The sequence below is a fragment of the Amyelois transitella genome, chromosome 8 (genome assembly GCF_032362555.1).
Source record: "Amyelois transitella isolate CPQ chromosome 8, ilAmyTran1.1, whole genome shotgun sequence".
Classification (NCBI taxonomy): Eukaryota; Metazoa; Arthropoda; class Insecta; order Lepidoptera; family Pyralidae; genus Amyelois; species Amyelois transitella.
In genome coordinates, this window is record NC_083511.1 from 8094552 (window position 1) to 8122118 (window position 27567).

The window sequence follows — 27567 nt, forward strand, 5'->3', positions numbered from 1 at the left end:
ATATTGTGTAACTAAAAATCAATTATTATCCAATGAATAAATCATAGGATCATAAAACATTTAACTACTTAACACTCAAGTTAATGTGTGTAATTCGTACTATTATCCGAATTGATTTCCTGATTTCCACACTTAAATCTGTGTTAATAGAACTTGCGTCTATTATAAAACCCGATTAAAACGGATGTTTATGAGTAATAAATATCTGTTCTCAGATAACGATTATTATTATTAAGTCAACGACATTATTTATGTTTAATGTGACATATTTAATTTGTTTAGGCGCCCACTCGTATTTCTTGAAATATAAACTCTTTAACGGTTCCATAAAATGGGAAGTAATAATAGAATCATAAAATTTATTTTAATGCACGTAATGTAATTCTTAGAGATTGAGAATCATTTATTACTAACTAAATAATCGTCTCGAAAGAAACTCATCAAGAGTTGAGTGTGATCATGAAAACAATACACCATGCATCATCCATGGCTTGTTGACCAACTTAAATCCTTTTTAGGCTCAAATGCAAATAAGGTGTACTCCTAAAATTCTGTAATTGCTCATTAATAACTGTGCTGCTCGTAATTGACTATTCCATGATCGTCGGAATCTTCTAACGTCCGCTTATAGCAAGTGTAGTATGTATTATTTTGACTCCTTTGCTTGGTTCTGCGACTCTGCATTACTTTGTTGTGAGGCAAGGATTAATACCTACAACCAGAACAAAGTCTATAGTTCCTAAGTACGTCTACATAGGACTCACGAGTCAGGGTGGCCTATTTTGTAAACATTGCTATACTAACAGCATATCATTCTACGGAATTTATTTGAATACACAGACCTCCATAATGGAGTTTGTGGTTGGGAGATTGAAGATTACATGCAAAGCAAGGAAATTAAAGGAGATGGGAAATCTCGAGAACGTCTTCACAATTCTCATAAATCCTACTGTTATTACGTACGTTACGTAATGAGTGTACGCGTATGAAATGCGTTGAAGCAAAGCGATTTATTTTGTATAAAAATTATCGCTCAAAAGCTACTTTAATTTTTAAGTCAAGAACGAATTTGGTGGGTGACTTGATGGTCTGGCTTACAAAGTAAAGGCAGAATTTGTATTTCAATCGATAGCTTTGTCTATATTGATCAAAAAAGTCAAAATAGTAAGATTATTCAAATTTATCTGCCGTGATAGATTTTTTATGATAATGCAATGATAACTTATCTGAAAATAACCAACATCATCTAAATAACTTTGAAACTGAAACATGAGCAATGCAACGTATCGCATTGCATAGTTTGGGTAACATTCAGAACCATTCGCGTTGGCTGGCTGCCAGCGGGAACTCGCCACCTCTGACCAATTCATATAAACTAGCATTTTTAGACTCGCTGTTTATAAACATAAAAGCTTCTCGAAATATTCTAGTAAATTGTTATAGGTTTTCATAATTTTATATCTATATAATAAACCGCTGAAGCACATATTAAGATATATGTATATAATTGTCTAGCTTAAGGTGTGTTTCAAATAGTAATTTTTAAACAATTAAACTGTGTTCAAAGATCAGTCAGTCAATTACGTTGTTTTTTAAATTATAGTAAAGGCAAAGATTGTGAAATAAACCTTAAACCGAAACGCCCGATATTGAAAAAATACATCATCTAACTTAAAAAAAAATCCTCGGAGACAAGCGGATCCGAGCATGTGATAGAAAATTCAAGAAGCGAATCAGGTTCTCATAATAGTGCCTATTTCGCCGTGAGAGTTGCTCGTGCCAGTGAATCGATTGAAACTTTTCCTATTACGGTGGGATTTGCTGCAGCGTCACACTTTTTATGAATTCCACCTAAACATTCAAACAAAATTTCTTTTTCAGATCATAGACATTCCAGAAAAGGAAAGAATTTTTTTGAACGACATGAAATATTCGGTAGTTCCTTTAAATCTTATGAAAACAAAAAAATATGCCTTACAATTACAAATCTCTGAGATAGAAGATTAAGTAAGACTACAAGTTTACCAGAATTAGCATAACAATTCTTCAAATATGTCTTACCAAACCACGATAAATTAATAATACTCACTTAAAAATTATTCAGCTCACATAAGAGCTGAAATTGAGGTCTCCAACTGAATTCGTGCATTTCGGTCGGGAACACATGATCGGGGTCACCCCGTTGACAATGTAATGATGATTAATGCTCGTCATCTGCCATTTGTTTCCTTATCACACGCGCGTAGACGTCATCTATGAGTTATAGCCGTAGTTGAGTAATCAAGAGGCCGACTGTTACTGACTACTGTTATGTAACCTACTCGTAATCGTATCTTCGTTGTGATCAATAGAGACTTCTAATTTTAGAACTATATACAGATAAACCTCTGTTTTATTATTTATAATTTTACTATCATCTTTTTCATTAAAAGCATTGTAATTTCTAAGTAAATCGATATTTTAATTAAATCCAAATACGAAGTAGAACTCCTGTTTCATATATATAAACAAAATATATTATTGTGCAAATTAATTATGTATTACGCGAGCATGAAATATCTTTTGATCTTACGCCAAAATTCTTAGTTTCAAATCGTAATTACTTTCTATGTTGTAACAAGATTATTACTCAAGGTATTAATGTTCGAGGCCTTGTTATTACACTGTCGGATAAATCTTTTGTAAGATAAAGTCAGAGTACAATTGAAACTCATATTGAAGCGCATAAGAAGACCTTGGCCTTCGACAAGGCTAACCTTGAATTTGATTCGCTTTTCCTAAGTTCTTTTTACAACAAAAGAATAGACACAACATATAATAGCAGTAACAAGATCAAACTATACAATCAGTTTACTTTTAATTACTTTGTATTTATCCTATGTCTTTTAATTATTCCTTAAACGTATTCGACAAACTCAGACTTGTGTTGATAACATTCTCGGAAGCAGTAGCGGAAAGGGCGTCAATATTGTTTGTTTCTCTCCCCCCATACCGAGTTGTTGATTCATTTAGAATAACAAGAGAGTTTCTCGGGCAACTGTAATCGGTAAAGTTTGTAACAACATCGGCCGACTTTCCACCTCTATCCAGCAAGTTAGTTAATGTGAGTTCCCGTGCAGCGGATACGGTTATCGATCGCGACAAGTCCGGGACCGGGATTCGTCTGGCACGCCCGGGAAACCGAACACCCTCACTCGACCCCTCCCACCACCCTACAACCGTCAAAAGGGTCTATATTAACGTGCTACTCACTACTTTATTCTTGTTTTGTTTGAAGGTTAATATTCATTTTGACCGAAATTACAGATTAATTTGAATATATAATTTTCTACAGTTGAATCATAACATTTACTTTTTGTCGTTGTTTTAGTTTCACGAAAATTAGTTTTCAAAATACTTGATTGACATCCACTCTATTGTTTAAGCAAATTAATGATAATCATCTTGACCTTACCACAATAACAGCTTCATAAACAACTTATCGGACCGGACATTCCAAATATATATATGCAACATAAAAACAATGACCTTGCATGTAAGGAAGGCGCAGTGTGTGAAGTATAATTAATTATGCAAGCTCGTGTCTGGTGGCCGGGCCATGCCATGCTCGGAGGCGAGGGGGGCGGCGGGGGCTGCAGGGGAGCCCCTCCCGCAGCCGCCAGTTTGCGCCATTCTCCCGCGCCGGCCAACACAACGCTCGGTTACTTGTTACTCGGAACCGTTTACGGAACGCATCTTACCTTTCACCGCACTAGCGTCACATGTTCTTTCGAATTGTACTTAGTACGCGGACGTCGTGAAGTGATTTTGGTGGATTGTGGCCATTGTGCACGGTGGAGCACCGGACGCCGGCTTCAGCGTCACCGGTACTGTCGTATGATTAGTCTTAATTAGTACGCTTCGTTATTTACCCTTTCTATTTGAGACACCTGCCTAATGTTTTATTCTTAATTATATATCTTTTGGGTTAATGGATTTTGTTTATTTATTTCTTCCCTATTTATAAAAAAGCTAATATTCTTACTTACTTACATGTATCTAAATAGCATTAGGCTTTGTTCGTGTTTTGTTTTCTTTTCTTTGGTAAAATGTGGTATATGATATCTTCAGTAGCATTTAATCGTCTTGGTACTCAGTATTTTTAATGAATAAATAAAGTATAAATCTACTTCGGTTCTAAGCCTAATATCGATAAATCGTCTATATAAAGTAATGAAAGCTATTTGGTTGCATTTAATTGGAAGTCTAATCTATGTCTTATCAGAGTATTACGTTCTGATCTGCAACAGTGATAATGCATCGGAAAGCTAATTAGCATATAATGGCATGAGCACGAGCTTAACATACACGTATATATATGCAGATGCCCTCGCATGCAACTATCCAGGCAGTGCATATAAAGTAGCGATAGCCACACCCCGATAAGAGCTCTCTGTCTCACCTGCGTGGAATACATTGCCTTCTCTCCGAACATGCAACGTTGCTTACCAGACCGTTAATTCCGAGCTGTTTATGATTCTTTCGGAGAACGCTGACAGATAAACGAAATCGTAACTCCGGAATTAGATCAGTTGCGTTGCGCGCATCACTAATCGACGAACACCACACGTAGTACTCGCCGCCATGCTGTTATTGTTATTATTTCGCTTTGGAAGGAAACAGCTCATTGGACTCAAAACTGTTTGCTTTTATTTTTTTTAACTTCTTTGTTCGACCATTGTTTCGTGCGATAGAGATATAAACATCAGATTAACCATTCTTTTCAAATTCACAATCGCAATGATGCATTTCTAAAGTTTCAGTGTCACAAAAGGCCCTAACTCTTTCGTAAATCTCCGCAGTCGGCAGGTGCTCGTATACAATACAAGGCATTGTTATTTGTGCATTCCTTTTGAAATTATATACGTAAATGGCAATAAACTCCCCTATATGGACTTGAATGCTAGTCGCGACAACATAAAGGCGGCTCGCACGTATAGTTAGTTACCTCTGAGCCGGGCGGCGGCCCACGTACGCCCACCGCACCATGTTGCAGCTAAACGTGAATAAATCTCACCTGGCCGGCCACAACAAATAAATATAGCACGGAAGGATAGGTTTACGTGAACCGTTTTGGCCCGAGTTCTCTCGTAATATTGAGAGGATGCTTTCATTTAAATGTTCAGAGCACACGAGTGTAAGTACAGCTTACAATAGTAAGATGTTAATTCTCTAATATTTAATCTGCATATAAAATTGAATAGGTAAGTATTGTTACCTATGTTCAGCGTTTTGGCTTGTTTATATTGTTATCGCAACATTACGTTAGGCGTCATAATAGCTGGACAATGGATTCCGGAAAGAGTTAGTACAATGCGAAGATTATCTCAATTCAATTGTTCTTTTACAAAGGAACTCGTAAAATGCCTTAGTCATCAGTTCGCCGGGTCAAAGCGTGAGACGGAATAAATTTACTATGATCACAAAATTACTTTAGCACAGAAAGAATCTCTGGTTCACGATGATCAAGTTTAGCTTACTTTGTTTTTATTGTTTGTCATCGCTCAACTTTTAAATGAATGAAGCAACTGATCTGATCAATAGAATATGTTACTTTAGATATCGATACGTGAATTCTTTTGTGTGCGTTACTACATTGCAACTTATATCTAGTATCATAATTATCTATGACAGGTTTTTATTTATGCTTTAAGGCAGCTATACCCGTAGTTCCGGCGGTCGTGTCTTGTACAGTACTGTACCATTACGATCGATTTACGATAATCGCATGCAATCGAGATGCGGTATCATGCAAATCAACTTGTTTTGATTTAATAACTCGTCTTATTGACGTCACGCGTGCAGTGGGAGTTATTAATGATGAATACACACCTCTTATAAGTACCTGTTTGCGGTTTGTATAATTTTAATTATCGCCTCGCTTATGTGTGATAAGGTCAATGCGAACCACTTTATTAGAAACGATGTATTTGAAGACTAAAAGGACACACATAATGATGGTGCATTGCGTCAAATCTGTGTTTATGAACTATGGTGCTTTATAAAATACAAGTATTAGGTATAAGGGTTGGGTTGGCAGCGAATACTTGAAATGCTATTTTTTTATATAAAGTAAAATATAAGTCAATTTTCCGCCAACAATACCATGACAAATTTTTCAATCAAGTATTTGACAGATAGGTATGATTATTACACACACATACACACATGTATGCCAAAAGCAAATGTTTTTAACCTCTTGAAAACGGTTATTGGGAAACGTTTTTCACTATCCTTGACTGAATTCACAATAAAATATTTAATCGTATAACGTACACGATAATACCTTAATAACTTCTCTTAATTAGGAATTCCCATTTCATTTAAATCGGTGTTAATGGAAGTAACAATTTATGTAAAGGAAATGCAATTAATTGGTTAATGCATTTGGCAATTACAAACCTTTAAAAATGTTATAAACCCAATTCTGTAAGACTTGTGGCGTTAGGCCAAAAATTCCAGTTTTATTATATTTTGACGCTCGTTCGTGTATTTGCCGAAACTATTTTATTGCTTATTCGCGTTATTCTTATTTGTTAAATTTTCTTTATTTTTGACTAATTTGTGAAGTTCCCGTTTTTATAATTCTAACGAATGTTAAGAATAAGGTAACAATATTGTAATATATCCTAGCATCCTATGAGCTTGCATGAACAGAGGGATAAAAGTGGATACTGCAAGGAAAGAAGAAAGGAAGGAGTAACTGCCTATTGCTTAGTAGTTGGCAGTTGCAGCCGTAGCCATTGTGCTTTGTTTTGGATTTATCACTACACACTGACCAGTTTTCGGTATTTTAAATGTATTTCTAAACATTTCACACACGATAAGACCTTATAATTGCAGCAGATCACATCGGCTCACTCGTTAGTTGCAGTATACTTACAGTAATACCTTATCTAGTTATATCGGTACTCAGCATAGGCTAGGCTGACCAACCAGTTTCCCACCGGTCGCTGGGAGAGGCACCGGTCTTACTAGTATAGGCACCGAACTCTGAATACATGATAACTGCGAACCGAAGTACAGATGCCTGCATAACAAAACAACCCGTTCTTTTGTATCACTTTGATTTTGTAACGATTATAATGACCGCTTTTTGACAGGTGTTATAGCCTTCCTATGAAAGTTTGGCATGATATGAAATCATATTTTAGTCTAGACTCGAAGATTTAAACAAAGAAAGTTGATTAACCGTGGTGACAGTAATCAAAACATACATTTTAACCGTTATTATAATTATGCTCGCTCGATGCTTTACTATGCCGCCTTAGGTGACTTTACTTCGCTCGATATACATATATGCAGTTTACATTAAAACGAATCCCGGCGCTTGACATGCAGTGTTCTATAGTAAGTAAAACCCGTCTGCTCACGGCTGCTAGCATTTACCTGCAGTGCACTAACGAGTTGCATAACGATGCATTATCTTGCGTAACTGCATGGTGCGCGGTGCACGGCGCACGCATCGGCCTGTGGAAGGCGGCTGTCTGATATGAAAGCACCTTTACAATTATATTCTGGGGCCGTTTTTATAGTTTTTAATGTCTCTCTCTTTGTTCTATAGAAATGCCAGCGAATAAAAAAGTTAAAACTTAAATTTTATCGTATTTTTTTAGTTTAGATTCACGCGAACACTTTGTAATTATTTTGTGTTTTTAATTTCATAGGTACTTTTAAATATTTTATATCTATGTTTTGGGCATTGAGTTATTTGGGCATAACTGGGTCATAATAAGTCAACATCCATCTAGAACAAATAATTATACCAAAATAGGCGCGGCTTGGATATGAAATGCCAGTATGAATGTTAAAATAAAAAATTAAAACAAATCATTTTTATCAGCCTCATGTTTGGTATACACATTTGTTGTGATTAATTTTCGAAGTATTTGATTCTGAGACAGAAAATACTCACGTTTAGACATGAGAAGGACTCTGCAAACATTCCCATTATTTGCCAAGTCCAGTGCCGCTATCTAAATAAATCAGCCCTTACACTGAATGGGCCATTCACCCCGGAGTTCCGGATCGACCAATAATGTTAGTAATACATTACCCGTGGCAGGAATTGATGAGTTCAGTATTGGCACTCGTCGGCCCTTGGAGATTTATCGCTGTTCGCGTTTATTATAGAAACTTGTGCAAAATTGTGTTTAGGGTTGTAATTGACAACTGATGACTTCTATTAGCGCTTTGATGTTTATTATAATGAACTTGGTATTCCAATTTTAGGCGATTTGCTAACAACCTGTGTTTATCTGAATCTCAGTAAAAAAATCATAAATGAATATAGAGCTCTATTTCATATTGCTATAGTCTTGACTGATTCAGTCATGCATGATAGGCACCAGTCAGATAGTTTAGTCAGTGAGTTAATGCTGTTTCAAAAGAATTATGTGAATCCTAAATATTCCTATAAATGCGTTAACAATTTTACATAGACATTGTTCAAATTAAAACATATTTGTTAATGTTCAACATGTTTAATGAAACTGGCTTAAAAATATTATTAAAGTATAAAAAGTAAAATTATTTTAAAGGTATAAATGTTGTTTATAAATTCCACTGAAACAAGAAAATATCTCTACTTCTTTAAGAAACTGTCATTTAGGAAATAAAATTACTTTTCAATTCTTGGAATAAAAGTACTTTTAATTCCAATTCAAAGGATCCATTTCCTTTGATGTTTCTAGGCTATGTAAACAATTTTGTATGTATAAGATACATACATAATGTACATTATACATAAAGTTATTATTTATAGAACATATTATTTTAAGGTAACTGGGTAAACTCTTATTAAATATTCATTCCAAAGACTCGAGACATCTTAAGATAGAATGTCTCTAATACATAAAATTACATTTTGTTCCAAAGATCAAAGGTTAATAACTGTTGTATTGCTTGTTGGTTACTTTTTTTCAGCTATAGTAACTTTTATTAACGAATGTCCCTTAGCGAAAGTCGAGCATCGGTAAATCGTGATCGTGATATAAAGGTAGGCACAGGATCCTGCTAATCTTAATAGTACTAATCCTACCGCGGACATGTACTTATGTATATTTGTTCATATGGGTAATTATGAAAGCTCCCATGGGCTTGAGAGGATCAAAAACTCGCGAAATAGTTTTTAGTTACACACAAATACTATAATATTAATTATGTGTCGTAACGATAAATAACGGAAAGATTAGACCGAGTCCTGTGAGGTCAGAGATAAAAGCTGACCTAATTAATGTGCAGCTACTCTATCTTCGATGTTACTTTGTATTTATAACTATAACATGAGCAGTTTCCTTGTTCGTTGTTTATTTTGCGGTAATATGAGTAATGTGATAATTTTATTAGGTTATAATATAAGTTCTATCTCGGGGATTCTCTTTCTAATAAAAACAATTATATTTCCTTAAATGAAGTGATTTTATTATATACCGTACTCCAACTTATTATTACTGTATGTTTTTCAAAAACAAACAAGTATAAAATTAAGAAAAGATCAGTTATGTTTTGGATTTCATGACGCTTATTTCAATATTAACCGAATATAGATCTGTGTCAATACTACCGATAATAATAACTCATAATTAATTAACCAATAAACACGAATACGCTATTAATCAGACAAAATGGAACGGCGGTGGTCGCACATGATATGCAGTTGTACACAGAGTAGGCATTTAGCGGTGAATCGATACACTATTCACTACGCAAACAAGGCGGCTGGTAGCATTGGATGTCGTCCTTTGTACTGCCTTCGATACACAAACCTATTGTGGCGTGTTCTATGGAATCACTTATTAGGTTTAACATACTATAAGGTTGGCAGAATATTCTAGTGTGTGAATTGTCTTTTCCGGATCATTTAAGAAAACATAAATTCACGTAATCCAATTGGTCCCGGTATACCTATATTTTTACTCACAATCTTCACTCTATTTACAAGGTTATACAATAATGTTATAAGAGTAAAGTTATGAATTATTATACAAGTTGTTAAGTTAACATAATAAAATTAACTATGCTTCGTCGAGCTAAATGGATGACTTGTGAACACATAAGCTTAGTCGTCAAATTGAGATGACGGCGTAGGCGTTTAATTAATGGGGAAATGTCAACAGTATGAGCTTGTGAATCATGTAGTAAGCAGATCGAAAATAAGCACTTGGCAGTTACTTCACTACAAAGTTAAAAACTCTGAGATTGAGTTTACCGTAGCTTTGGGTATATCAGTTCAGAAACAGCGCCCACATTTTATTAGACATAACTATAAAATTTTCTTGAATTTTAGTAGATCCGTCTCGAAGGATCATTACATATTTACGTGTTTGTAAGTATATGTTATAGAAGCGAAATGAGCCTTTAAAAACACACTCGAAAAATACTATTGAGTTTTCTTTCATGTTCAACTTTTATTATCTTCAGTATAATTTCTCGTGCTACTGTTATCAATTTTATAGTCCCATACTGTGTACATCCTCGTAAAAGAACAACAATCATGAAACCGGGGTTGTTTGTTCACCCTCCATGGGTTTACCCAAGCCCTTTCCTTTTACCCTTATCGTTGTCTGTGCGTGACAGATCAAACTGCAGGCCTACCATCAACTATTACAAAACGATTCAAATACAGACCTATCCAGTTTAGGAACCTAAAATCAATCGCGTTCAATTCATACCACCACCTTACTAAAACAAAGTCGTAATTGAATCGTTAGTGAACGAATGAAATCAAATAAAAAATAAAAGTTGTCTCTGAGTCGCACTCCCCGGTGACAGCTGCTGGCAGACGAAAGAAAGAGAACAAGCTATACGATCTCTCAATATTTTATCTCGCTCGGTAATGTCACTAGATTTGCGTTCCCTTATACGAAATTCTCATTATATTGTGCCAAAGAATGTTTATTTATTTGTTACTTATACAAAAATATATATTCTAAACTAGCACCAATTTACCAAGTTTATGTGAAAACTTCAAAATACAGCTAAATTTTATTTAAATAGTATGTACGACTGTTTTTAACTAAAACGTTTAAAGCAATATGATGTGTACACAAATTCGGAACGGAACGTACTTTGATTTCGAGTTAAGTGGTTCGTAATAAGTACCTGTAGCGGCAGATTCGTTTGTTTATGTGCGTGTTTTTGAATATTATTTAAGTGAAAAAAGGATAATTTTTACAAAATCATAATGTCGTAAGTAAATTATTTTACTACTTTAATCGTCTAGAATACATTTTAAATATAAACAAGTGTGTTAGTCAATTTGAATGGGACCTTATTCTTTCAACAAAACTATTTTAAGTGGTTGTTTTTTTATAGCGTCTCCCACACTCGAAGAGTTACTTTCAGCCAGCTTGAGCAGCTATGGGAGTTTTTAAATAAAAATAGGTGCTTAGCTACAGGCTTTAATAAAACGTCCCAAGCAAGGGAGTTTTCAAAAAGAATGTGGGAAGAGATAGCGCAGCATTTAAACTCGCACGGTGATGGAGCAACAAAAGATTGGAAAGGATGGTGCAAAGTACGTAAACATTTCTTTTTATGTTGTAGACGTAATCATTATTTGAATTTCGTTCTGTTATTGATCCATACATCATATCATGGTTCTGCCTATAAACAAGGGATAAAGTCGCGGTTATATGTACTCGTATGCATGTAACAAAGCCTAATAACTTCATCAACTTTCAAATTTTTGTATTTGTATTGGAATTTTACTTAAGTTTTTGTATTTTACAGTATTGGAATGATTATAAATCTAAATTAAAAAAGAATGTTGCGTTAGTCAGAGCGTCGCATCAACTGACTGGAGGGGGCCCTTCAAATGTGAGGCCTCTTACTGAAATAGAAGAGAAGTTTTTGCTTATTGTGGGTCAGGATTTTGGCACTGGTCTGCCAGGAATTAGAGTGCAACCAAATTTTGAAAGGGTAAGATCAATAAAAATGTCCTAATTAATAAAAAATATTATGTAAATTATGCATGTATAAATTTTTTTAATGTCAAAACTAAATGAAAATTAAAAATACTTAATTTCGTTTCAGGAACCAATAGAACCTCAGCCAGTTGCCTCGAATAGAATTTTAACCCCAACAATAGAAGTAAGTTCTTTTTACTGTTCAATTAATTATTATTTTATTTTCATATTATGAAGTCTTATATAGTCATCGTTTTTTAGATTTATGAATATGAATTTCATTGAAAGGTTTAAATTTATTCATAAAAACAAAAAAGGTATTATATATTTGTCTTTTTATAAATTAATGTGAATTTAGTTACATATATTTTTAAGTTAAAAATAAATAAATTAAGTATATTTCTTACAGGAAGCTACCCAAGAGTTTGGACAAGACAAACGGAATCTCCCCAATGAAGACGAGGCGCAGGATGGAGGATCTCTAAGTGTTTTAGAATACTGGGGAGGAAATGAACCTCAGCCCGGTCCGTCGAGGATGTTAACGCCCCCGCCAGCGCCGCAGGCTACGGAAGTGCAGCCTCCTGCCGCGCGGTCACCGCGCACGCCGCGCCGCTCTCCGCGGGCTGCCGGCTCTACGCCGCGCCGCCGCCGCCCACGCCGCGCGCTGCGACGGGACCCGCCCGTGTCCCAGGAGGCGGCTCGCCGATCTCTCATAGAAATCTCGAGCCGCAGAGCCGAAATAGAGGAAAGAAATACTAATCTCTTGGGACAACTGGTGGCGGAGATCCGAGAAATCAAACAAATATTACTATCTAGGTTTTTATATTTATATTTTAACTGCAGTATTTATTTAAATCTAAAACACACTTTAATAACAGAAATTAAATAGTTACTAAATTGGGTACTAAACTATAAATGTAATTAAATTTTATAACAATGCTATATAAAGTTAACAAATTTTAATCTAATGAAACATAAAATTTATCCTAATAATAAAATAAAAGTGGACTTAAAACCTTATGTATTAATTAATTTTAATTAACATTAATATACATTATAATTTATAATTTTTACTTAATAACTTTCATTTCAGGAACGCCGGACATCCCACAGTCGACGAATGAGATCATTTCGAATAGCTACACCCTGTTGAAGTGCTTGGTTGTTTTGGCTGCTACTCACAGTATCTTCAGCAAGATTGGCAGGCTGCATTTGAGCTTCTTGAGAGCTGTCTGCATCACTTATTTCTGGTGCTGGAAGGTTTGCTTTATTGCAAATATTGTGTAAAATGACACAAGCATTAACAATAGATGCAGCAACTTGGGGTTTATAGTGTAGAACTCTGTGGGCCAAGAGGCAACGAAAGCGTGACTTTAGAAGGCCAATAGTTCTCTCAATTACATTCCTGGCTCGAACATGTACATTAGTGTAGTGGCCTTCCGGAGTTTCAGGAAGAGCATTTACCACTGGTGTCATAAGAAACTTCCTCAGTGGATAGCCAGAATCACCTGTAAAAATATTTTTTTTGTAATAAATATACTTCATAATATATTTTTATTACTTTTGTTTATTTATTTAATTTCGAATCACCCAGTTAAATGTAGCCTTTCGGAAGGAGACTATCTGCTTCGTAAAGGATAAAGATGTGATATTTTAATATATGAATTCATATTATGAATTTATATTATTATAATCATCTTTTGTGCAAGTCTTTTGCTTATAAATTAAAACTTTACACTAAAGTAGTTTTATTATTAATATCATGTACATATATAAAATTCGAAATGTATATAAATATGTTGCAATCGGGGAAAATAAAGCTGACAAATAATAAAGTTTCTTGAGTATCAAAATCAATCTAATTTTAATAATAAATTGCAAATGTATTATAATACATTTTGTATAATGGTATGCTATAGCGTACCATTGATACAAAGGCTGTGCTTTTAAAGCTTATGATAGAAAAATAAATATATTTAAGTTTACACCAATGTACCATCTTACCTAATAACCATGTTGTTTCATCCAAATTTTCCAAATGATTTTTAATGGGATGGGAATTCCATATGAAGGAATCATGTGTGGCCCCTCCAAAACTAGCATCCACGCTTGTTATTTGCATATCTGCATCACAAATCTAGAATTTCAATTGCCAATTCTTACAACTAAATAATAAGCTTAAAATAATTTATGGAATTTATAGGGTGGTATATTGGTCGCTCTGACTTCCCCACTAGGGATAAAGATGTGATTAAATGTATGTATGTATAATAAATGATTAACAGATGATTGTAAAGGTACTTACAAGCTGAACATTCAATGAATGGTAATGTTTTCTACAGAAATATCGTTCTTCATTTTCTGTAGGTCTTATAATAGCTATTTGTGTGCAGTCTATGCACCCTAGAACCCCAGGAATGCCAAATTTTTGATAAAATCTAGAAAATTTTAAAAATGTATTATAGTATGAATCTGCCAATATCAATAAATTAAAAATATGGATACTGTTTTGTCACCTTGCCCTTATTTTATTTCGGTCTTCATGGCTTCTTGGGAAAACTATATATTTTTCTCTCATTTCCATGGAGTTAATGCATGCAGTCACCTGAGCAATTGCTTTTGAAACAGTTTGTTGAGCCAAGGAATGCCCACTTATATCACCTATAGGTCTCTGGTAAGAACCAGTTGCAAAAAAAGATAAAGCAGTTAAAACCTAAAACAAAATAGATTACCTTTGTTATTGATTTGCTTGCAAAAAGTAAATTACGAAGTAAAGGTATAAGCAGGCACTTACTTTTGTCTCTACAGATAAATCGGTAGCTCTTTTAGGGACGTTCATCATAGGCCGAATCTCTTCACAAAGTTTCGTTACCAAATTTTTTGACAGTCGATATCGTTTCATAAACTCCGTATCTTCCCAATCAAAGGGGTTAAACTGATTTCGAGCTAAGAGCCTTCGTCTTCGCAAAGAAGTATTATAATCGCTTTCTAGGAACTCAAATAACACAAGCTCGTCATCACACATCTTGAAATAATAAAATGAATAGGTACGTAAAATCTATATTAATTGCCAAAAATTACTTCACATATCACTTGTATAACACATCAAGAATAATTTCCGCCTTAAAAAGCTGTATTTCAATTTTTTTACCCAATTTTATAACTTCAATAAGCCACTGGACTTGCTGAAATAGTAACTTTTTTTGAATCGCTTACTTTGACAGCTAAGCGTATCAGTTTAGGTTTTCAACACACGTTATGGTACGGTTTTGTATACAAAAATGAGTGAATGATATCGGATTGCGACTCAGTTTTGGTGAAGACCTAAACTGGATCGTTTAATTAACGTGGTGGTACGAATTTGCGATGCAGATCAGTTTAGGCCCTAAACTGGCTCGCATTTAAAGATGATAGTAAGCCTGCTGTCTTCTTTAATGAACCTCTATCTCGGAACGCCTATTACGGGTATAACCTCTTTGATCTGATCTTTTCTTTCTTGATTTTTCTTATATGTTACATGTATTATCTCATTGCTGTTGTCTTACATTTTTCTAGATTGAACTTTTTCTTGTTTACGAATTTAATCGTTGGAAACTCGTTAACCTTTTGTGGTACTCTTTTTTGTTTTACTCCTTAAACATTAGTGAGGTGGCTCTAAAGTCTCTAGTGACATGATTTGAGTAGTATCTTTTCGGGAAGAAAATTTGAAAACTATTAGTATTACAAACGAATACTTTCTGAATCTGAAGAGACAGACCTAATTTACTCACATTAAAAGTACTCACCACTAGCTGCCGATGTTCAAAAACCGACGCACCACAGACGCGTTTACTAATAACGCACAATTAGCGATTAGACGCGCAGTGGACCGTTTGACGCACTTCGTATTCCCTCCACGTGCTGTATGATAACGCGTTGCAGCGGCACGGCTATGCAAAGCGTGCACTTCTTGCGCAAGAAGCCGTGGCCCAGATCTCCACGGCGGGGTCACATGCACTTTCTCCACAATAACACTTTCTATTTGCGATTGTTAATGACCGCTTAAAAGCATTCTTACTTTTAACGAAACCATAATGTTAAGGGTATTTCTTATCAATTTAATTTTAATTAAAGCTCCAGTGTACGTTTAATTATATTCCAAATATTTCATTAAATGTAAAGTTTTAACGTACAGCCATTTCAATTTCCGGTCTGTGTGTAATAATAAAAACAAAGAGAGAATTTCAGCGAATCACACATGTATTGAAATTGTAAAAGGCAATATCAATAATGATATTTACGCTGCAATGCGCAGAAAAATTTATTTATACGAATTCGTAATGAAATGTAAATAACAGTAATGTAAACAAAAAGTTTTGGTGGTCACCTCGTACTACTGGGGAGACATTTTATTTCTATAGATAAAAGGGAATGGATAAATTAAAAAAAAATATCTGCCTACCACGTTTCCAAGGACCAGCGATAGACTGAAACTTAATAAGGTTATTGTGCTGCGTAAGCCCTTAAAAATAAAACTTTTAGTTGATATCTCTTGATATATTGGTATATTCAAACAAAAGGGACGAAATAAATAAATTAAATAAGTATTTCGATATGTGTTTAACTTATATCCACTAGCAGAATGGTAGTAGTCAAATATGGCAGTAGCAATATACAAAAAATAATCGTTTTAATTTGAAACGTCGTTAAAATTACATAAAACCAGAAACGGAGCAGAACAAAGTCAATAACAAAGTGAACCTGCTCGGTGAGTCACCGCCTCGCCGCTTTCCCTCATTCTGAGCAATACAAATGTAAAGTTTTAATTAACGTTTTGGAACTTTCTATTCATATTTAGTAAATAAAAGTTAAACCGAACCGAGGGTTATTATCGACTCCTACACTTACGTTTGTTTTGGTGAATGTTAATCATTTCCAATTGATTGCCGGCGCCACACGAAAATAATAAATTTCTAAACAATGCGTTATGTAAGTTTTGTTGGAGGCGATTTTTAAGTCTAAGATGACGCAGCACGCTGTCGCAGCATACTGCACATTTAAACAGTTCACGAGACCGATGGGCCCTCCGACCCCACTTTCCACCCGAATAGACCCCCCGGCTCCCCGATTGCCCCATTTTTCACGAGTACTTAGTGTGTTGCCAGTTGCGCCCCACACCCTCAACCCTCCCACCCTTTCGCGTGTTTTTGCTGTAAATTTGTGTTATGACAACATTCGGTCAGCTGAGCCAACATTTTCTCACATTCACTGAGATCAAAGATACTCGAAGTGATGTTAAATAAAAGTCCGATTTTCAATTATGTTTTGTTTACAATCTTTTCATACTTAATATTTCACCGCTGATTGACGTTAGCTGTTCTTAAAAAAATCTTCCGCAAAATTTTGTTGATTCCAAATTGACAAATCGCTCATAGTATTTCTTCAGAAATATTAAAGTTTTCTTCATAGTTAAGTAGGTAGTAAAAATATATATCAATCGAAATGGAATCAAGTTTTTGCACGCGCGGCTGTAACTGACGCTAATGAAAGGCAAAGGTAATGAATAAGAAATGGTTGGTAAAGCTGCCCTGTCATTATCCAATATCAATCAGTAAAGGTTTCAATTGCCCTAGGTATGGTAACGTTTTGAGTTACTAAGTTTGCAAATCCAAGAAATAAAACAATATTTTTCAAATTCAATTAAGTGTATTGTGTATCAAGAGAATTCTGAATATCGTACAAAATAAGAAAATGCAAATAATTTCAGGTGTCCCTACAAAGATGAAAAAAATTACCAAATATTTGTTTAAAGAACATTTTACTTTACTCAAAGCGAATCATATTCTTACATTCCAAGTACATATAAGTCAGCATAATCAAAAAGAAAAACGCATCGTCTACAAAATTTCCGAATGTTCTGGCAATCCTAGGTAAGCTGGGAGCTGCTGAGTCCGCGCTCCGCACCGTGCCGACGCAGACGTGACTCAGCACAGGCCACGATCGGCCGTGACTCATCGTTTTCGGATCGACCATCGCCCTCGTCAGCCGAAATAAGTGGATATAGGGTTGTCAGGTCGCTAAACGTATTGCCCGGATAAATCTGCGAGATTAGCCTAATATTTCCCACCTCGCATGCCGATTGAAAAATCGATGGCGAAAAAATGCCATAGAAAATAAATAAAATCATTTGGGTAAAACGGCCGAACTACAATGCGGTTGAGTTTTTGTCGTTTTCGAACGTTGATATTTTATGGCAAAAACTCAATTGACGGAATGAAGGTTTTATTTGTTTATCTCTTACATGAAACTCTTCAGCTGTAACTTAAACCATTGGCACTCATGATTCTTAATCCGCAATATGAAAAGACGTACGAACCGGCACCATAAATTTTGATGGGACATGCAATCCATATAGCTAAACTGTGTCTGACGTTTGGTAACCCTAAGTGCTTCACGACTGAATAATCCCATTTCAAAGATCACTTTGTAACACGATTACTTCTAACGTTCGAATATCCTCCCGATTAACGCTGTTTAGCCTTTAAGAGGTTATTGCACCGATTACGCCCAAAAATGAGACGAAGATTAGACGCTGACCTAAATTACTTTTTAATGATTCCGTGTTATCATGCTCTTTTATTTTTCCTCCATAAATATAAATGTTGCTTGTTTTATGAACTGGCTTATCATAATTATGTATATTAAGTATAGCAATGAATAAGGTAGCATTAATGATGGCTGAATTTATCAGGTGATATTAAGTTATCGTTACAGATATTTTAGGGATAATTTTTTGGCCAAACTTGATGATCCTGTGATGTCGTTGCCTAATATTTTAGTCGCCTAATTTCTTTAGTTGTAGGTATTGATTATAATTTGTTTTTTTCTTTCAGAGGGTCGAGCGAGAGAGCACCAAGAGTCCAGCGACCACCGGCAGGAAGAAGGCAGCAGTGAGAAGCAACGGGCAGATCACGTCAGCAGAACCACCACCACAACCACAAGGTAAGTCAAGCAGCAAATCATCAGATCCCTGAAGGAAATATTTATGCATTACATACATATGATCACGTCTTGATCCCTTACGGGATAGACAGTGCTGACAGATTCGAAAAGACTGAAAGGCCACGTTTAGCTGTGTGGCTTTATTATAGAATTGAGATTCAAGGTTGCAAACCCATCGTCTTAAAGAAATATCCGTTTTTTTGTGGTAATCTCTTCTGATGTTAACTTTGTTGTGTTTTTTATGTGGCCATAGGCATATTTCGGGGTCTACTTTAAATAGCTAAAGACGAAACGAGGTTCAAGGAGGATGATGAAAAATTAAAACAAAGTAACTTGCAAAATATTTGTCCTTCGTAAAAATATACACCGGTTTTGGTATAAAGCTATGAGTTACCCTTGGCAGTAAAAGACATTAGAATAGACGTACCTTCTAGATTGATACAGAAGAATTTCCTCCGAGTCGTGAATGTTACTCGCCCGCTTAGTTCCATCTACTGTTTATAACGGAGATGGAATCCAATGTACGTAGTACTTACTTGAATTAGTGTCTAAAGCCCGCCGGGGTCGTTTCGGCTTTCGGCTAAATGGGATGGGATTCAGGATCTAGGCATTCAGGTAATACGTTCGGTCTCTACAGTGAGATTAAATTGAAAACATTTTCATTTAACCATTCCCTACACCAACTTCATCTACTTAAAACCAATTTTACATTGCATTCAAAGATAATTTGTCATTATACTTAGTTATCTTCTATAAGTTATTTCCATTACGCCACATTGTGTTCTGAAGCAACATACTATATACAACAATTTGTATCAATAGGTTTATTATCTGATCAAACGAGTGGAATATTGTCAGAATCGATACATGTTGTTATCAGTACGGAACGTGCCAAATCTCCACTTGTTATGCATGATATGTAAATCTGTTTAGTACAAACACCCGCTTGAAGCGAGTCGAGAGATTTACATCATACCACGTGCATGTTACTAAATTTTTATAGCCTTGCGGATGTGCATAACCCAGTACTATAGCCCACTGAGTTGGAAATGCTGGAACAAAGCCAGTTTTACATAAACGAGTTAAAACTGATCCTATACGCTCCTGTAACGTCTTCTCGCAGTTTCATTTATATCTCAAGAGACTGCTTTCAACGTATTGTTCAATAACATTCCCTGCAATATGTAAATATTTGACCTTCCTTGGTCAATATTGTGAATGTTGGCTTATAAAGTATGCTTTGTGCGGGTAAAACTTGATACAAAAATAGAGATCTCCTTGTTAGTTTTGTTAGCTTTTTCATAATAACATTTCTAAATATGTTTGTTTATTTTATTAGATGTGAAGTCGAGGATTTTAAAATTCGTTCGCCAAGAACTTATTATGTCTCGTTCTCGGCAAGGATTAAATCAGATCAAGTTCATGTTTCTTTGAGAATCCTTCACGTTACAAGTTCAATATAGTTTCTTACAGCCTTGATTAAAATATTTCATACATATTCGCACTAGAAACTTCTGCTCCTGCTGTAGAAATAGTATTATAGCCCTTTGACTGAAATAATAGGTCTGCGATAAAAGCTGATAAAACGTGGTTTCATTTCGTGCGAAGCTGCATGTGACAGCATTGTGACGTCACGGAATGGTCGGGCCCCACCGGGGTGGTAGGGGGTAGGCGAGCACACGTTCAAATACATGTCATATAAATCACAGAAAACTACACTGTGCAAGTACTTTTTGTAAAATACTACCCGCAAGTGTATATATGCTTTAAATGAATTTTAATATTTAATGTTGCTGCCAAGTTTTCCTTTATCTTTTATTTCTTTCAGCAATTTTGATTTGTAAACGAAGAATGTAAGAATTTATTTTTTATAAACACCAGCGTCTAACACTATCCATCGATTTAATGTCCTTGACATACAAGATATATTAACTGCTCTCATAGGTCTTTTTCTTGAAAAATATCAATTGATCGATGAATGCCTTGAAAATAAAATATTGCTTGTTTGTCGCCTGTTACTAGCTGGTATTTCACTTTAAATTATATTCGAAAACGGTCACGTTTGGACCGTATTCGTAATTACATTCAACCGCTTCGATTTTCCAATTTCGTTGGCGCTCCCCGACCCCTATACATATTTAAATAGGTATTCTCCTCTTATTTTATGAATGAGATAGCAGTTGATTATTCCCTGAATAATTCAAAATACTTAAATATATTAAATTTCGTGGCCCCGGCACCAATACATTTACATGAAAAAGAGGCGACTTTCGCATCTCATATTGTAATTGTAAACAGTAGCAAGTCACCGGTCGGTTTGCATAATTTTGTCTAACGAGATTTGTGGTTTCTTCAATGTCTCCTTGTTGGGTATCTAATATTTTGCCGTTATGTATTTATGATTGAAGGTCGATGTTGGCTAGCTTCTTCAGGGCTTGATTTTTGAGTTAGGATATTTATATCTATAAAATATTGAATAAATTTATTGCTTATGTGAAAATTTGTGTCAGCAATTGCACGTCATTCGAATTACAATTCGGGTTGGGAGGGACGACTTTATTTTTAGAAACAAATATTTTCGTACTCGTCTTTTTCCCGAAGTATGTGAATATTGTGTATGTATTTGAGGATTATATAAGTTTATATTGGCTCGAAGTTCCCAACAAGCACTCCGAAGTGCTCGGAACAAATATTGCTGGGATCGTCGAAACTTTAACATTGTTGTTCATCGCTAGAAGTTTGGTCACTTTCGTTGAATACCCGGTGACCCGGCGCCGGCGTGGGACCAACTTTTGAATACATAACTAGTTATTGCCAAGGTTGGTAACTCTTCAGTAAACAATACCGTTTAACGTAATTGGAAATGTTTTCTTCCGCTTTGTACTCTTTACAAATACTGTTTTAGCAGTCACGTTTAGAAGCCATGTAGGGTATGAAAGTTTAAAGGTCAAAGAGTATAATTGCTACATTTGTGCTTAGCATTTAACCCATTAATTATCTTTGCCCAATTACTCTGGTATTTATGTTAATTTACTTATAAAGAATCCCGGAAGTAAGTATACCTCTTGATAAATTTAAGTGTCTTGTTATCGAACGCACTAAATTATTTGCTTTATTAACTAGACGCATTTCATTTGTCTTGGAAAATTATGGTTTCACATATGACGTAGACTAATAATTCTTAATAATGTACTGCATAATCATGTAAGTGGATATATCGTCTATCCTCTTAATCGCACTTTAACTGCACTTCCTATTACAATTACTGTCGACTATGAAACGTCTGGTCTCGTCTGGTTAACAAAGCGTCACGACAGCAGCGTAGTCGGTGTGGTTTCGGTGTAGTCGGTGAAGTGTCGGCAGTAGTATTACTCAAAGCGAGTGGCGCCGACAGTCCTTTGTGTTCAAACGGTATTTGGATATTGGATCAGCAAGCGACGCGGACGCTGTTTACCTAACAATTTGCTTTTAATTAGTTTCGCGTTTACCATCGCTCGATTCTAAAACCATTTGTAGTGGACATGTATTTTCACTTGTCTTGACTATAGAAATCGGAATGATGTTGTCTTATTATGATTTTTATGTAGGTATATGACGCAACATTTAGATATCTTAAAATGTTCTGTATTGGTCGTATTGTGAAAAATCTAGTCTATGATAAAAAAAATCTATGTTGAGATACTGTGCTCGTGATTTTATTTGTCTGAGGCATAAGCTGATTAGGCACACTTTATTTCAATTTAAAGAATTTTACGTATCCCATTTATCCTCATATAAATGTTTTATTACTTCATATGTTTTATTTATACCTAGTGTGTGTATTCTTATATTATTAGTACACACAAAATACTTCGACGAATACCTAAGTGCCACCTTTTATACAGTACTTAGTTTTAAATAGTAGGTAGAATGAGTAAGTCGCTAGTGATTAATCTACAAAATTAAATAGATTCTAGTTTACAAGTCAACATCAACAAATTACATTTCTCATTACCGATAAAATCGGAATAAAACCTTTTATCTAAATTGAACTAATTTCCATCCTTCATTCCAACTTTCGACTGCCTGTGTTACGGTCGTCACAAATTCTGCTTGCTCGTCATGTTGTTAGCATAACTTTACATATTCACTACTAAATGTATGCTGCACTGAACGCCAGTTATGTGCATACATATGGCCTGCTTAGGTGATAAAATGATATTGCGAATCTTATCAGGTGGAATGGCATTTTCATTCGAATTTTTTGGTCTAGTGTAATCATTTAACAGCTTTGTCGTTTGCCATGAAAGTATCGAAGCAGAACTGTGAAATGTTATATTCAGATCGGTGTGTTTCAACCTGACAGCAAAATAATATAATAACTTGATCAATAAAAAAATATTTAACTAAAATTGTATGGAACTGAGTAAGAGACAAATGCGAAAGAAATTGTGTTCGTTAAAAGTTTTAAGACTGACCTGATTCCCGGACTCAGTGCTATTCTTTGGCTGTGGTTTGAATGATATGGAAGCAAATGTCAAGGCACCTCGCTTACGAGACAGCCTTCAGTATATAAGACAAAAATCAGAAGAAAATCAAAACTGTTCTCATTGTCCTATTTATGTCAAAATTTTCTAAATAAGTACCAATTCTAAGAATCACGATGAATATACAGTATGTTGTGATTGTGAGCGAATCTGACATCAAGGACTGTCTTCTGTTCAAGAAGAACTCGACACTGTTTTCCTTATTGCTCTTATTTTAGTTCCATTGTCATTCGATATACATGTTTTGTCAAAGAGAATGAACATTGATGGAAATAAATTTCTTTTTTTATAAGAGGAATTCTAATAAGATCAGTAAAAGTTATTTGTGTTTGTTAAATATTTTTCTAGTAGGAATAATACATTTCGCATGTTATGAGACTTTTATTTTATTTAAGCTCATTGAAATAGTACGATAGCTACACTTTTTTACTCAAGAAAAAACGTTGAAGTTAACGTAAAATTCTGATTTGAAAACATATACAAAGTCCGTCGTATTAGAATCAAATTTTTTAAGTTGGTTGACAATATTGTATACCTACTACAAAGCATTTATTTATCAAAATATTACAAAATATTCACAACAGCTTCGTCAACATCAAGGTAATACAAAATAGAAACAATCACCAAACAAACAAACAAATACATTTAAGAGTTCAATATTAATCTGTTAATCTGTTTAATATTAATACCTACTTAATATTAAACCGATTTATAAATTATCTTTATTATCCCACCTGTTGAACGCAACACCTGCAAATTCATAGAAAAAGGGGATCATAAGCAAATGAGACGTATGTACAAAATATATGTACCTACGTGCACAGGAAGCAAAGGCTCATTTATACACATCAAGCACCTTTATCATACTTTATTTCCCCACTGCCCTTGTAAAGTCGGAATAAAAATAACAATATTAAATTTGCATGCCGACGAAAGACGACGCACGCAACTGAATTCCCCGAGCCACCCGGGGCTTGGAGGGGGAACGTGGGAGGTTGGGGAAACGTGGCGCACAGCCGGCACACAGCACATTTAGTATCGTGCAGGAATGCACTAATGTCCCCCCAATCTTTGGCTCGGTAACACACGTTTACCTTTAATTACTTTGTTTGGGGAAATATAGCATTTTAATTTGGTTTTTCTTATTAGTTTAATAGTCAAGCTTTGTTTTGATGTGGAAAAATTGCAACTGACACGTGATGCTTCGTATCCGGGTGCAAAAAATACAGATAATGCAGAAGGTTAACGCTATGTTATTATCACACAGGAGAAAATTCTAAGTCTAAGAAGTCTAAGAAGTATAAAGAGATTTTAAACATCATTCTCTTTTTTGCCTATGAATTTGATCGCCAATTACACATACACACCTACTGCCACAGACGATATTATTAGATTTACGTTATATTTTTTATATTTTATCATATAAATAGCCTTATATTTTATTCAATAGTATGTTAAAAAGTATTTATACGAGCAGACAAGATTTTTAAAAATCATCATCTATTCTATGCCCTCATTATCTTGTGCATGTGCCGTAATCGTGAAGGTCAGTGACACATGAACGTGAGCGTGAATCACGTCAAATTAATTAAGCAACCTTACGACTGATTGTTATTTAAGTTCATTTATTTGGAATAGAGTGTACTTCATCGGTAACCTTGATCACGATTCACGATTAATCGCTTCCATTAATTTCCTTGTCTGTTTTTTTACTGACATAATCGTCCATCCGTCTTATAGCCTTCTATGGCTTGCTCTTTATGAAAAGATTAAAGTAACTGTACTGAATTATTCAAAAACTTTAATCATTGTGGTAAATTAATTGCACGTTCAGTCGATAGATGGCGTTACGTGCTTCGTATTAATATCTAATCAGTATTACGACTAAAGAACACGTGTCTGAAAGTAAGTTTCCTGCTAGTTAAAAAGAGTGGTGGTAGATGGATTAAAAGTAAACACTTCTTCATGACTTTTATTATTTAGATTCTATGGTAAAATATGTAAAAATACTTATGTTTGTCACGTTTATTTTGTACTTACAAATGTTTAAAAATTCTAATATTTTTCATAATTTTATTAGTATTTTAATGAACAGCACAAGCGACCGAGATTACAAAAACAATAGTCATTCCCATTAGTCAGGGAAATCGACACCTGTGAGCACAACAACTCGTTGCCACGTACGACGTTACGTAAAGAACAATGGGCGTGGAACTTTGTGGCGAGACCGCGTGCTCGTAAAGACGTGATAGTAAAGACACAATTACTTATAGATGTTAAACGTTATGCTTGTTATAATATACTTAATTATGTTTTGCTTGCAATTACGTATAAAGTAAAATCAGAAATTCCGATTTTACTTTCTTAAAAAAACACTAACACTGGAGCTACCTACATAAACTTGTGTAATTCTTAAAATAATGCACGTATTTTTAATTGAGCTCTCACTAAAATATTTCAAGGCGCACCGACTGCCACCGCATTCTCGTAATTTTTATGTCAGTGCGACCTGAATTATGAGGTCAGTCTTTAACGTCATCTTTTACCTACATTTTAATAAACGTTTTGCCCTGCTATGGCATGAATAGAATATTATCATTGATTCGCTCCCATGCATATATAAAAACTTTAACTTTAATCTTCATTTTCCATTTTTCCGTTAAGTGTGAACAATATCATTTCTAAACATAAGGTACGTCTTTTAAAAAGGAGCAAAGTTTTCATTGTGGTAATTACGTAAAATTGATTAAAATTGTAATTCACGGGTCAATTTTCTAAAGGTTCTTATTGCAGCTTACTTTACGTAGACGCGACACGAATAAATTTTCTATTCAAAGCCTGATATTTATATATTCATAGCATCGTCTCTATTTTATACAACATCGGCGTAGAATTGCAAATGGCCGACGGTACCGTTTTCATCCTCTGCATAAACAGAAATTAGCATATTTTCGACCATTTTGTATGAAAACGTGAATGTCTAAAACTAGCCAAACCTGTTTTTCCTGTTCTATGAGATCTTGTACACGTTTTCGTTTTGTTTGTATTCAGAATTTTAAAATGAATTCAAGTTTACAATGAGATGTTTTAGTTTAGAATATTTTATTTGTTCTAAATTTACTTAATTTGTGTCATTTAAAATTCGATAAAAAATGATTTAGAGAGCTTTGCATTTTATTTGATTTTAATTAGCATCACTGCAGGAGATACAAATTTCATATAGTAAGTTTATTATTTTTACTTATTTCTTACCTTTTCTCTTATCCTGAACATGATAGTGAATTAATCAACCATTTAAGAATCGTAAAAAGAAGATATTTCTATATAAAAATATGTTACTTAATGCACAATATGGCAAAATAAATAAAATAAGTGAAATAATTATCAAATAATAAATACATCCTCTATCCTAACACTCCTAACCAATCAAAGCAATGTAATTATGTGGCCGACCAAATTACTGTAATTCTAGAGTAGAAGAGTCGTAACCATAAAGCAAAATTAAATCTTTTACTTACTTGAGACGTTACGTTATTATGTGTACTTTCACCCCGGAGTACCGTTATCTGAACTACTGCTTACAAAATAACTAAAGTACGGAGAAATACTACGATAATTGAGCCCTGAATTGAGTGATGATTTAGTCAAACCCAAAGCAATTTAAATATTATAACATCTATTTATATACCTCATTTAAATAATTTTCCCCATAAAATAGTATCTTTTTTATCCTTGTCAGTGAAAACCAATCTGTTTTTATTCTTTTAGACCTACTCGAAAATTATTAAAGTCATTCCCATTCCCCGTGTTGCTTCCTTCTCGATCGCTGCAGAAATTCTATTGAAAATATAAAAAACAAGTCATGAAATTTTTGACCTAGGAATGAAATATCGAGCTTTTCTAAAAATTGAGTCTGATTTCTTATTTAGCTAGCTTAATTATGTTTAAAATTCACAAAGAGCAGCCTATAACTTATTTAAAGAACGTTTCATAGAGCTACAGATCTCATCTCTCTAAATTTGTGCAGAGTTCTTGCATCCCGCTCGTGTGCCACAATCTCGATTACCTCAGCCGGTCGTAATAGCCTCTATTCTATCCGTCTTTATCTTGCCCTC

The 27567-nt window shown here is 34.7% G+C and overlaps 3 protein-coding genes across 6 annotated transcripts in view; 2 read left to right on the forward strand and 1 right to left on the reverse strand.

Annotated features, from left to right (window-relative positions):
- Positions 1 to 27567, forward strand: part of LOC106136502 (lysine-specific demethylase 3B) — a 151080-nt gene that overhangs the window by 50020 nt on the left and 73493 nt on the right. Inside the window, exons 1-2 of one of the 2 annotated variants that reach the window (XM_060945642.1) lie at positions 3834 to 3866; positions 18818 to 18926. Coding sequence is in view for 1 of the 2 variants with exons in the window: in XM_013337073.2 (XP_013192527.2) it covers positions 18818 to 18926 (109 nt within the window). In the remaining variant the exon portion in view is untranslated. Of the gene's footprint in view, positions 1 to 3833; positions 3867 to 18817; positions 18927 to 27567 lie in introns of those variants that run through there. The other variant, XM_013337073.2, reaches the window with a different exon arrangement.
- LOC132902042 (myb-related transcription factor, partner of profilin-like) lies at positions 10630 to 13510 on the forward strand. 3 transcript variants are annotated; one of them, XM_060945646.1, is made up of 4 exons: positions 10630 to 11958; positions 12073 to 12129; positions 12355 to 12761; positions 13039 to 13510. In XM_060945646.1, the coding sequence occupies exons 1-4, from the start codon at positions 11683 to 11685 to the stop codon at positions 13067 to 13069; spliced, it is 771 nt and encodes a 256-aa protein (XP_060801629.1). In that variant the 5' UTR covers positions 10630 to 11682; the 3' UTR covers positions 13070 to 13510. The 3 variants fall into 3 exon arrangements, with proteins under 3 accessions (XP_060801629.1, XP_060801628.1, XP_060801627.1); XM_060945645.1 differs by having other exon boundaries at positions 10630 to 11554; positions 11770 to 11958; positions 12355 to 13510; XM_060945644.1 differs by having other exon boundaries at positions 12355 to 13510.
- Positions 13035 to 15343, reverse strand: LOC132902041 (putative nuclease HARBI1). Its single transcript, XM_060945643.1, has 5 exons — positions 14740 to 15343; positions 14462 to 14658; positions 14251 to 14383; positions 13950 to 14082; positions 13035 to 13453 (listed from the first exon to the last, which is right to left on the reverse strand). Exons 1-5 carry the CDS (start codon positions 14968 to 14970, stop codon positions 13035 to 13037), a joined length of 1113 nt encoding a protein of 370 aa, XP_060801626.1. The 5' UTR covers positions 14971 to 15343.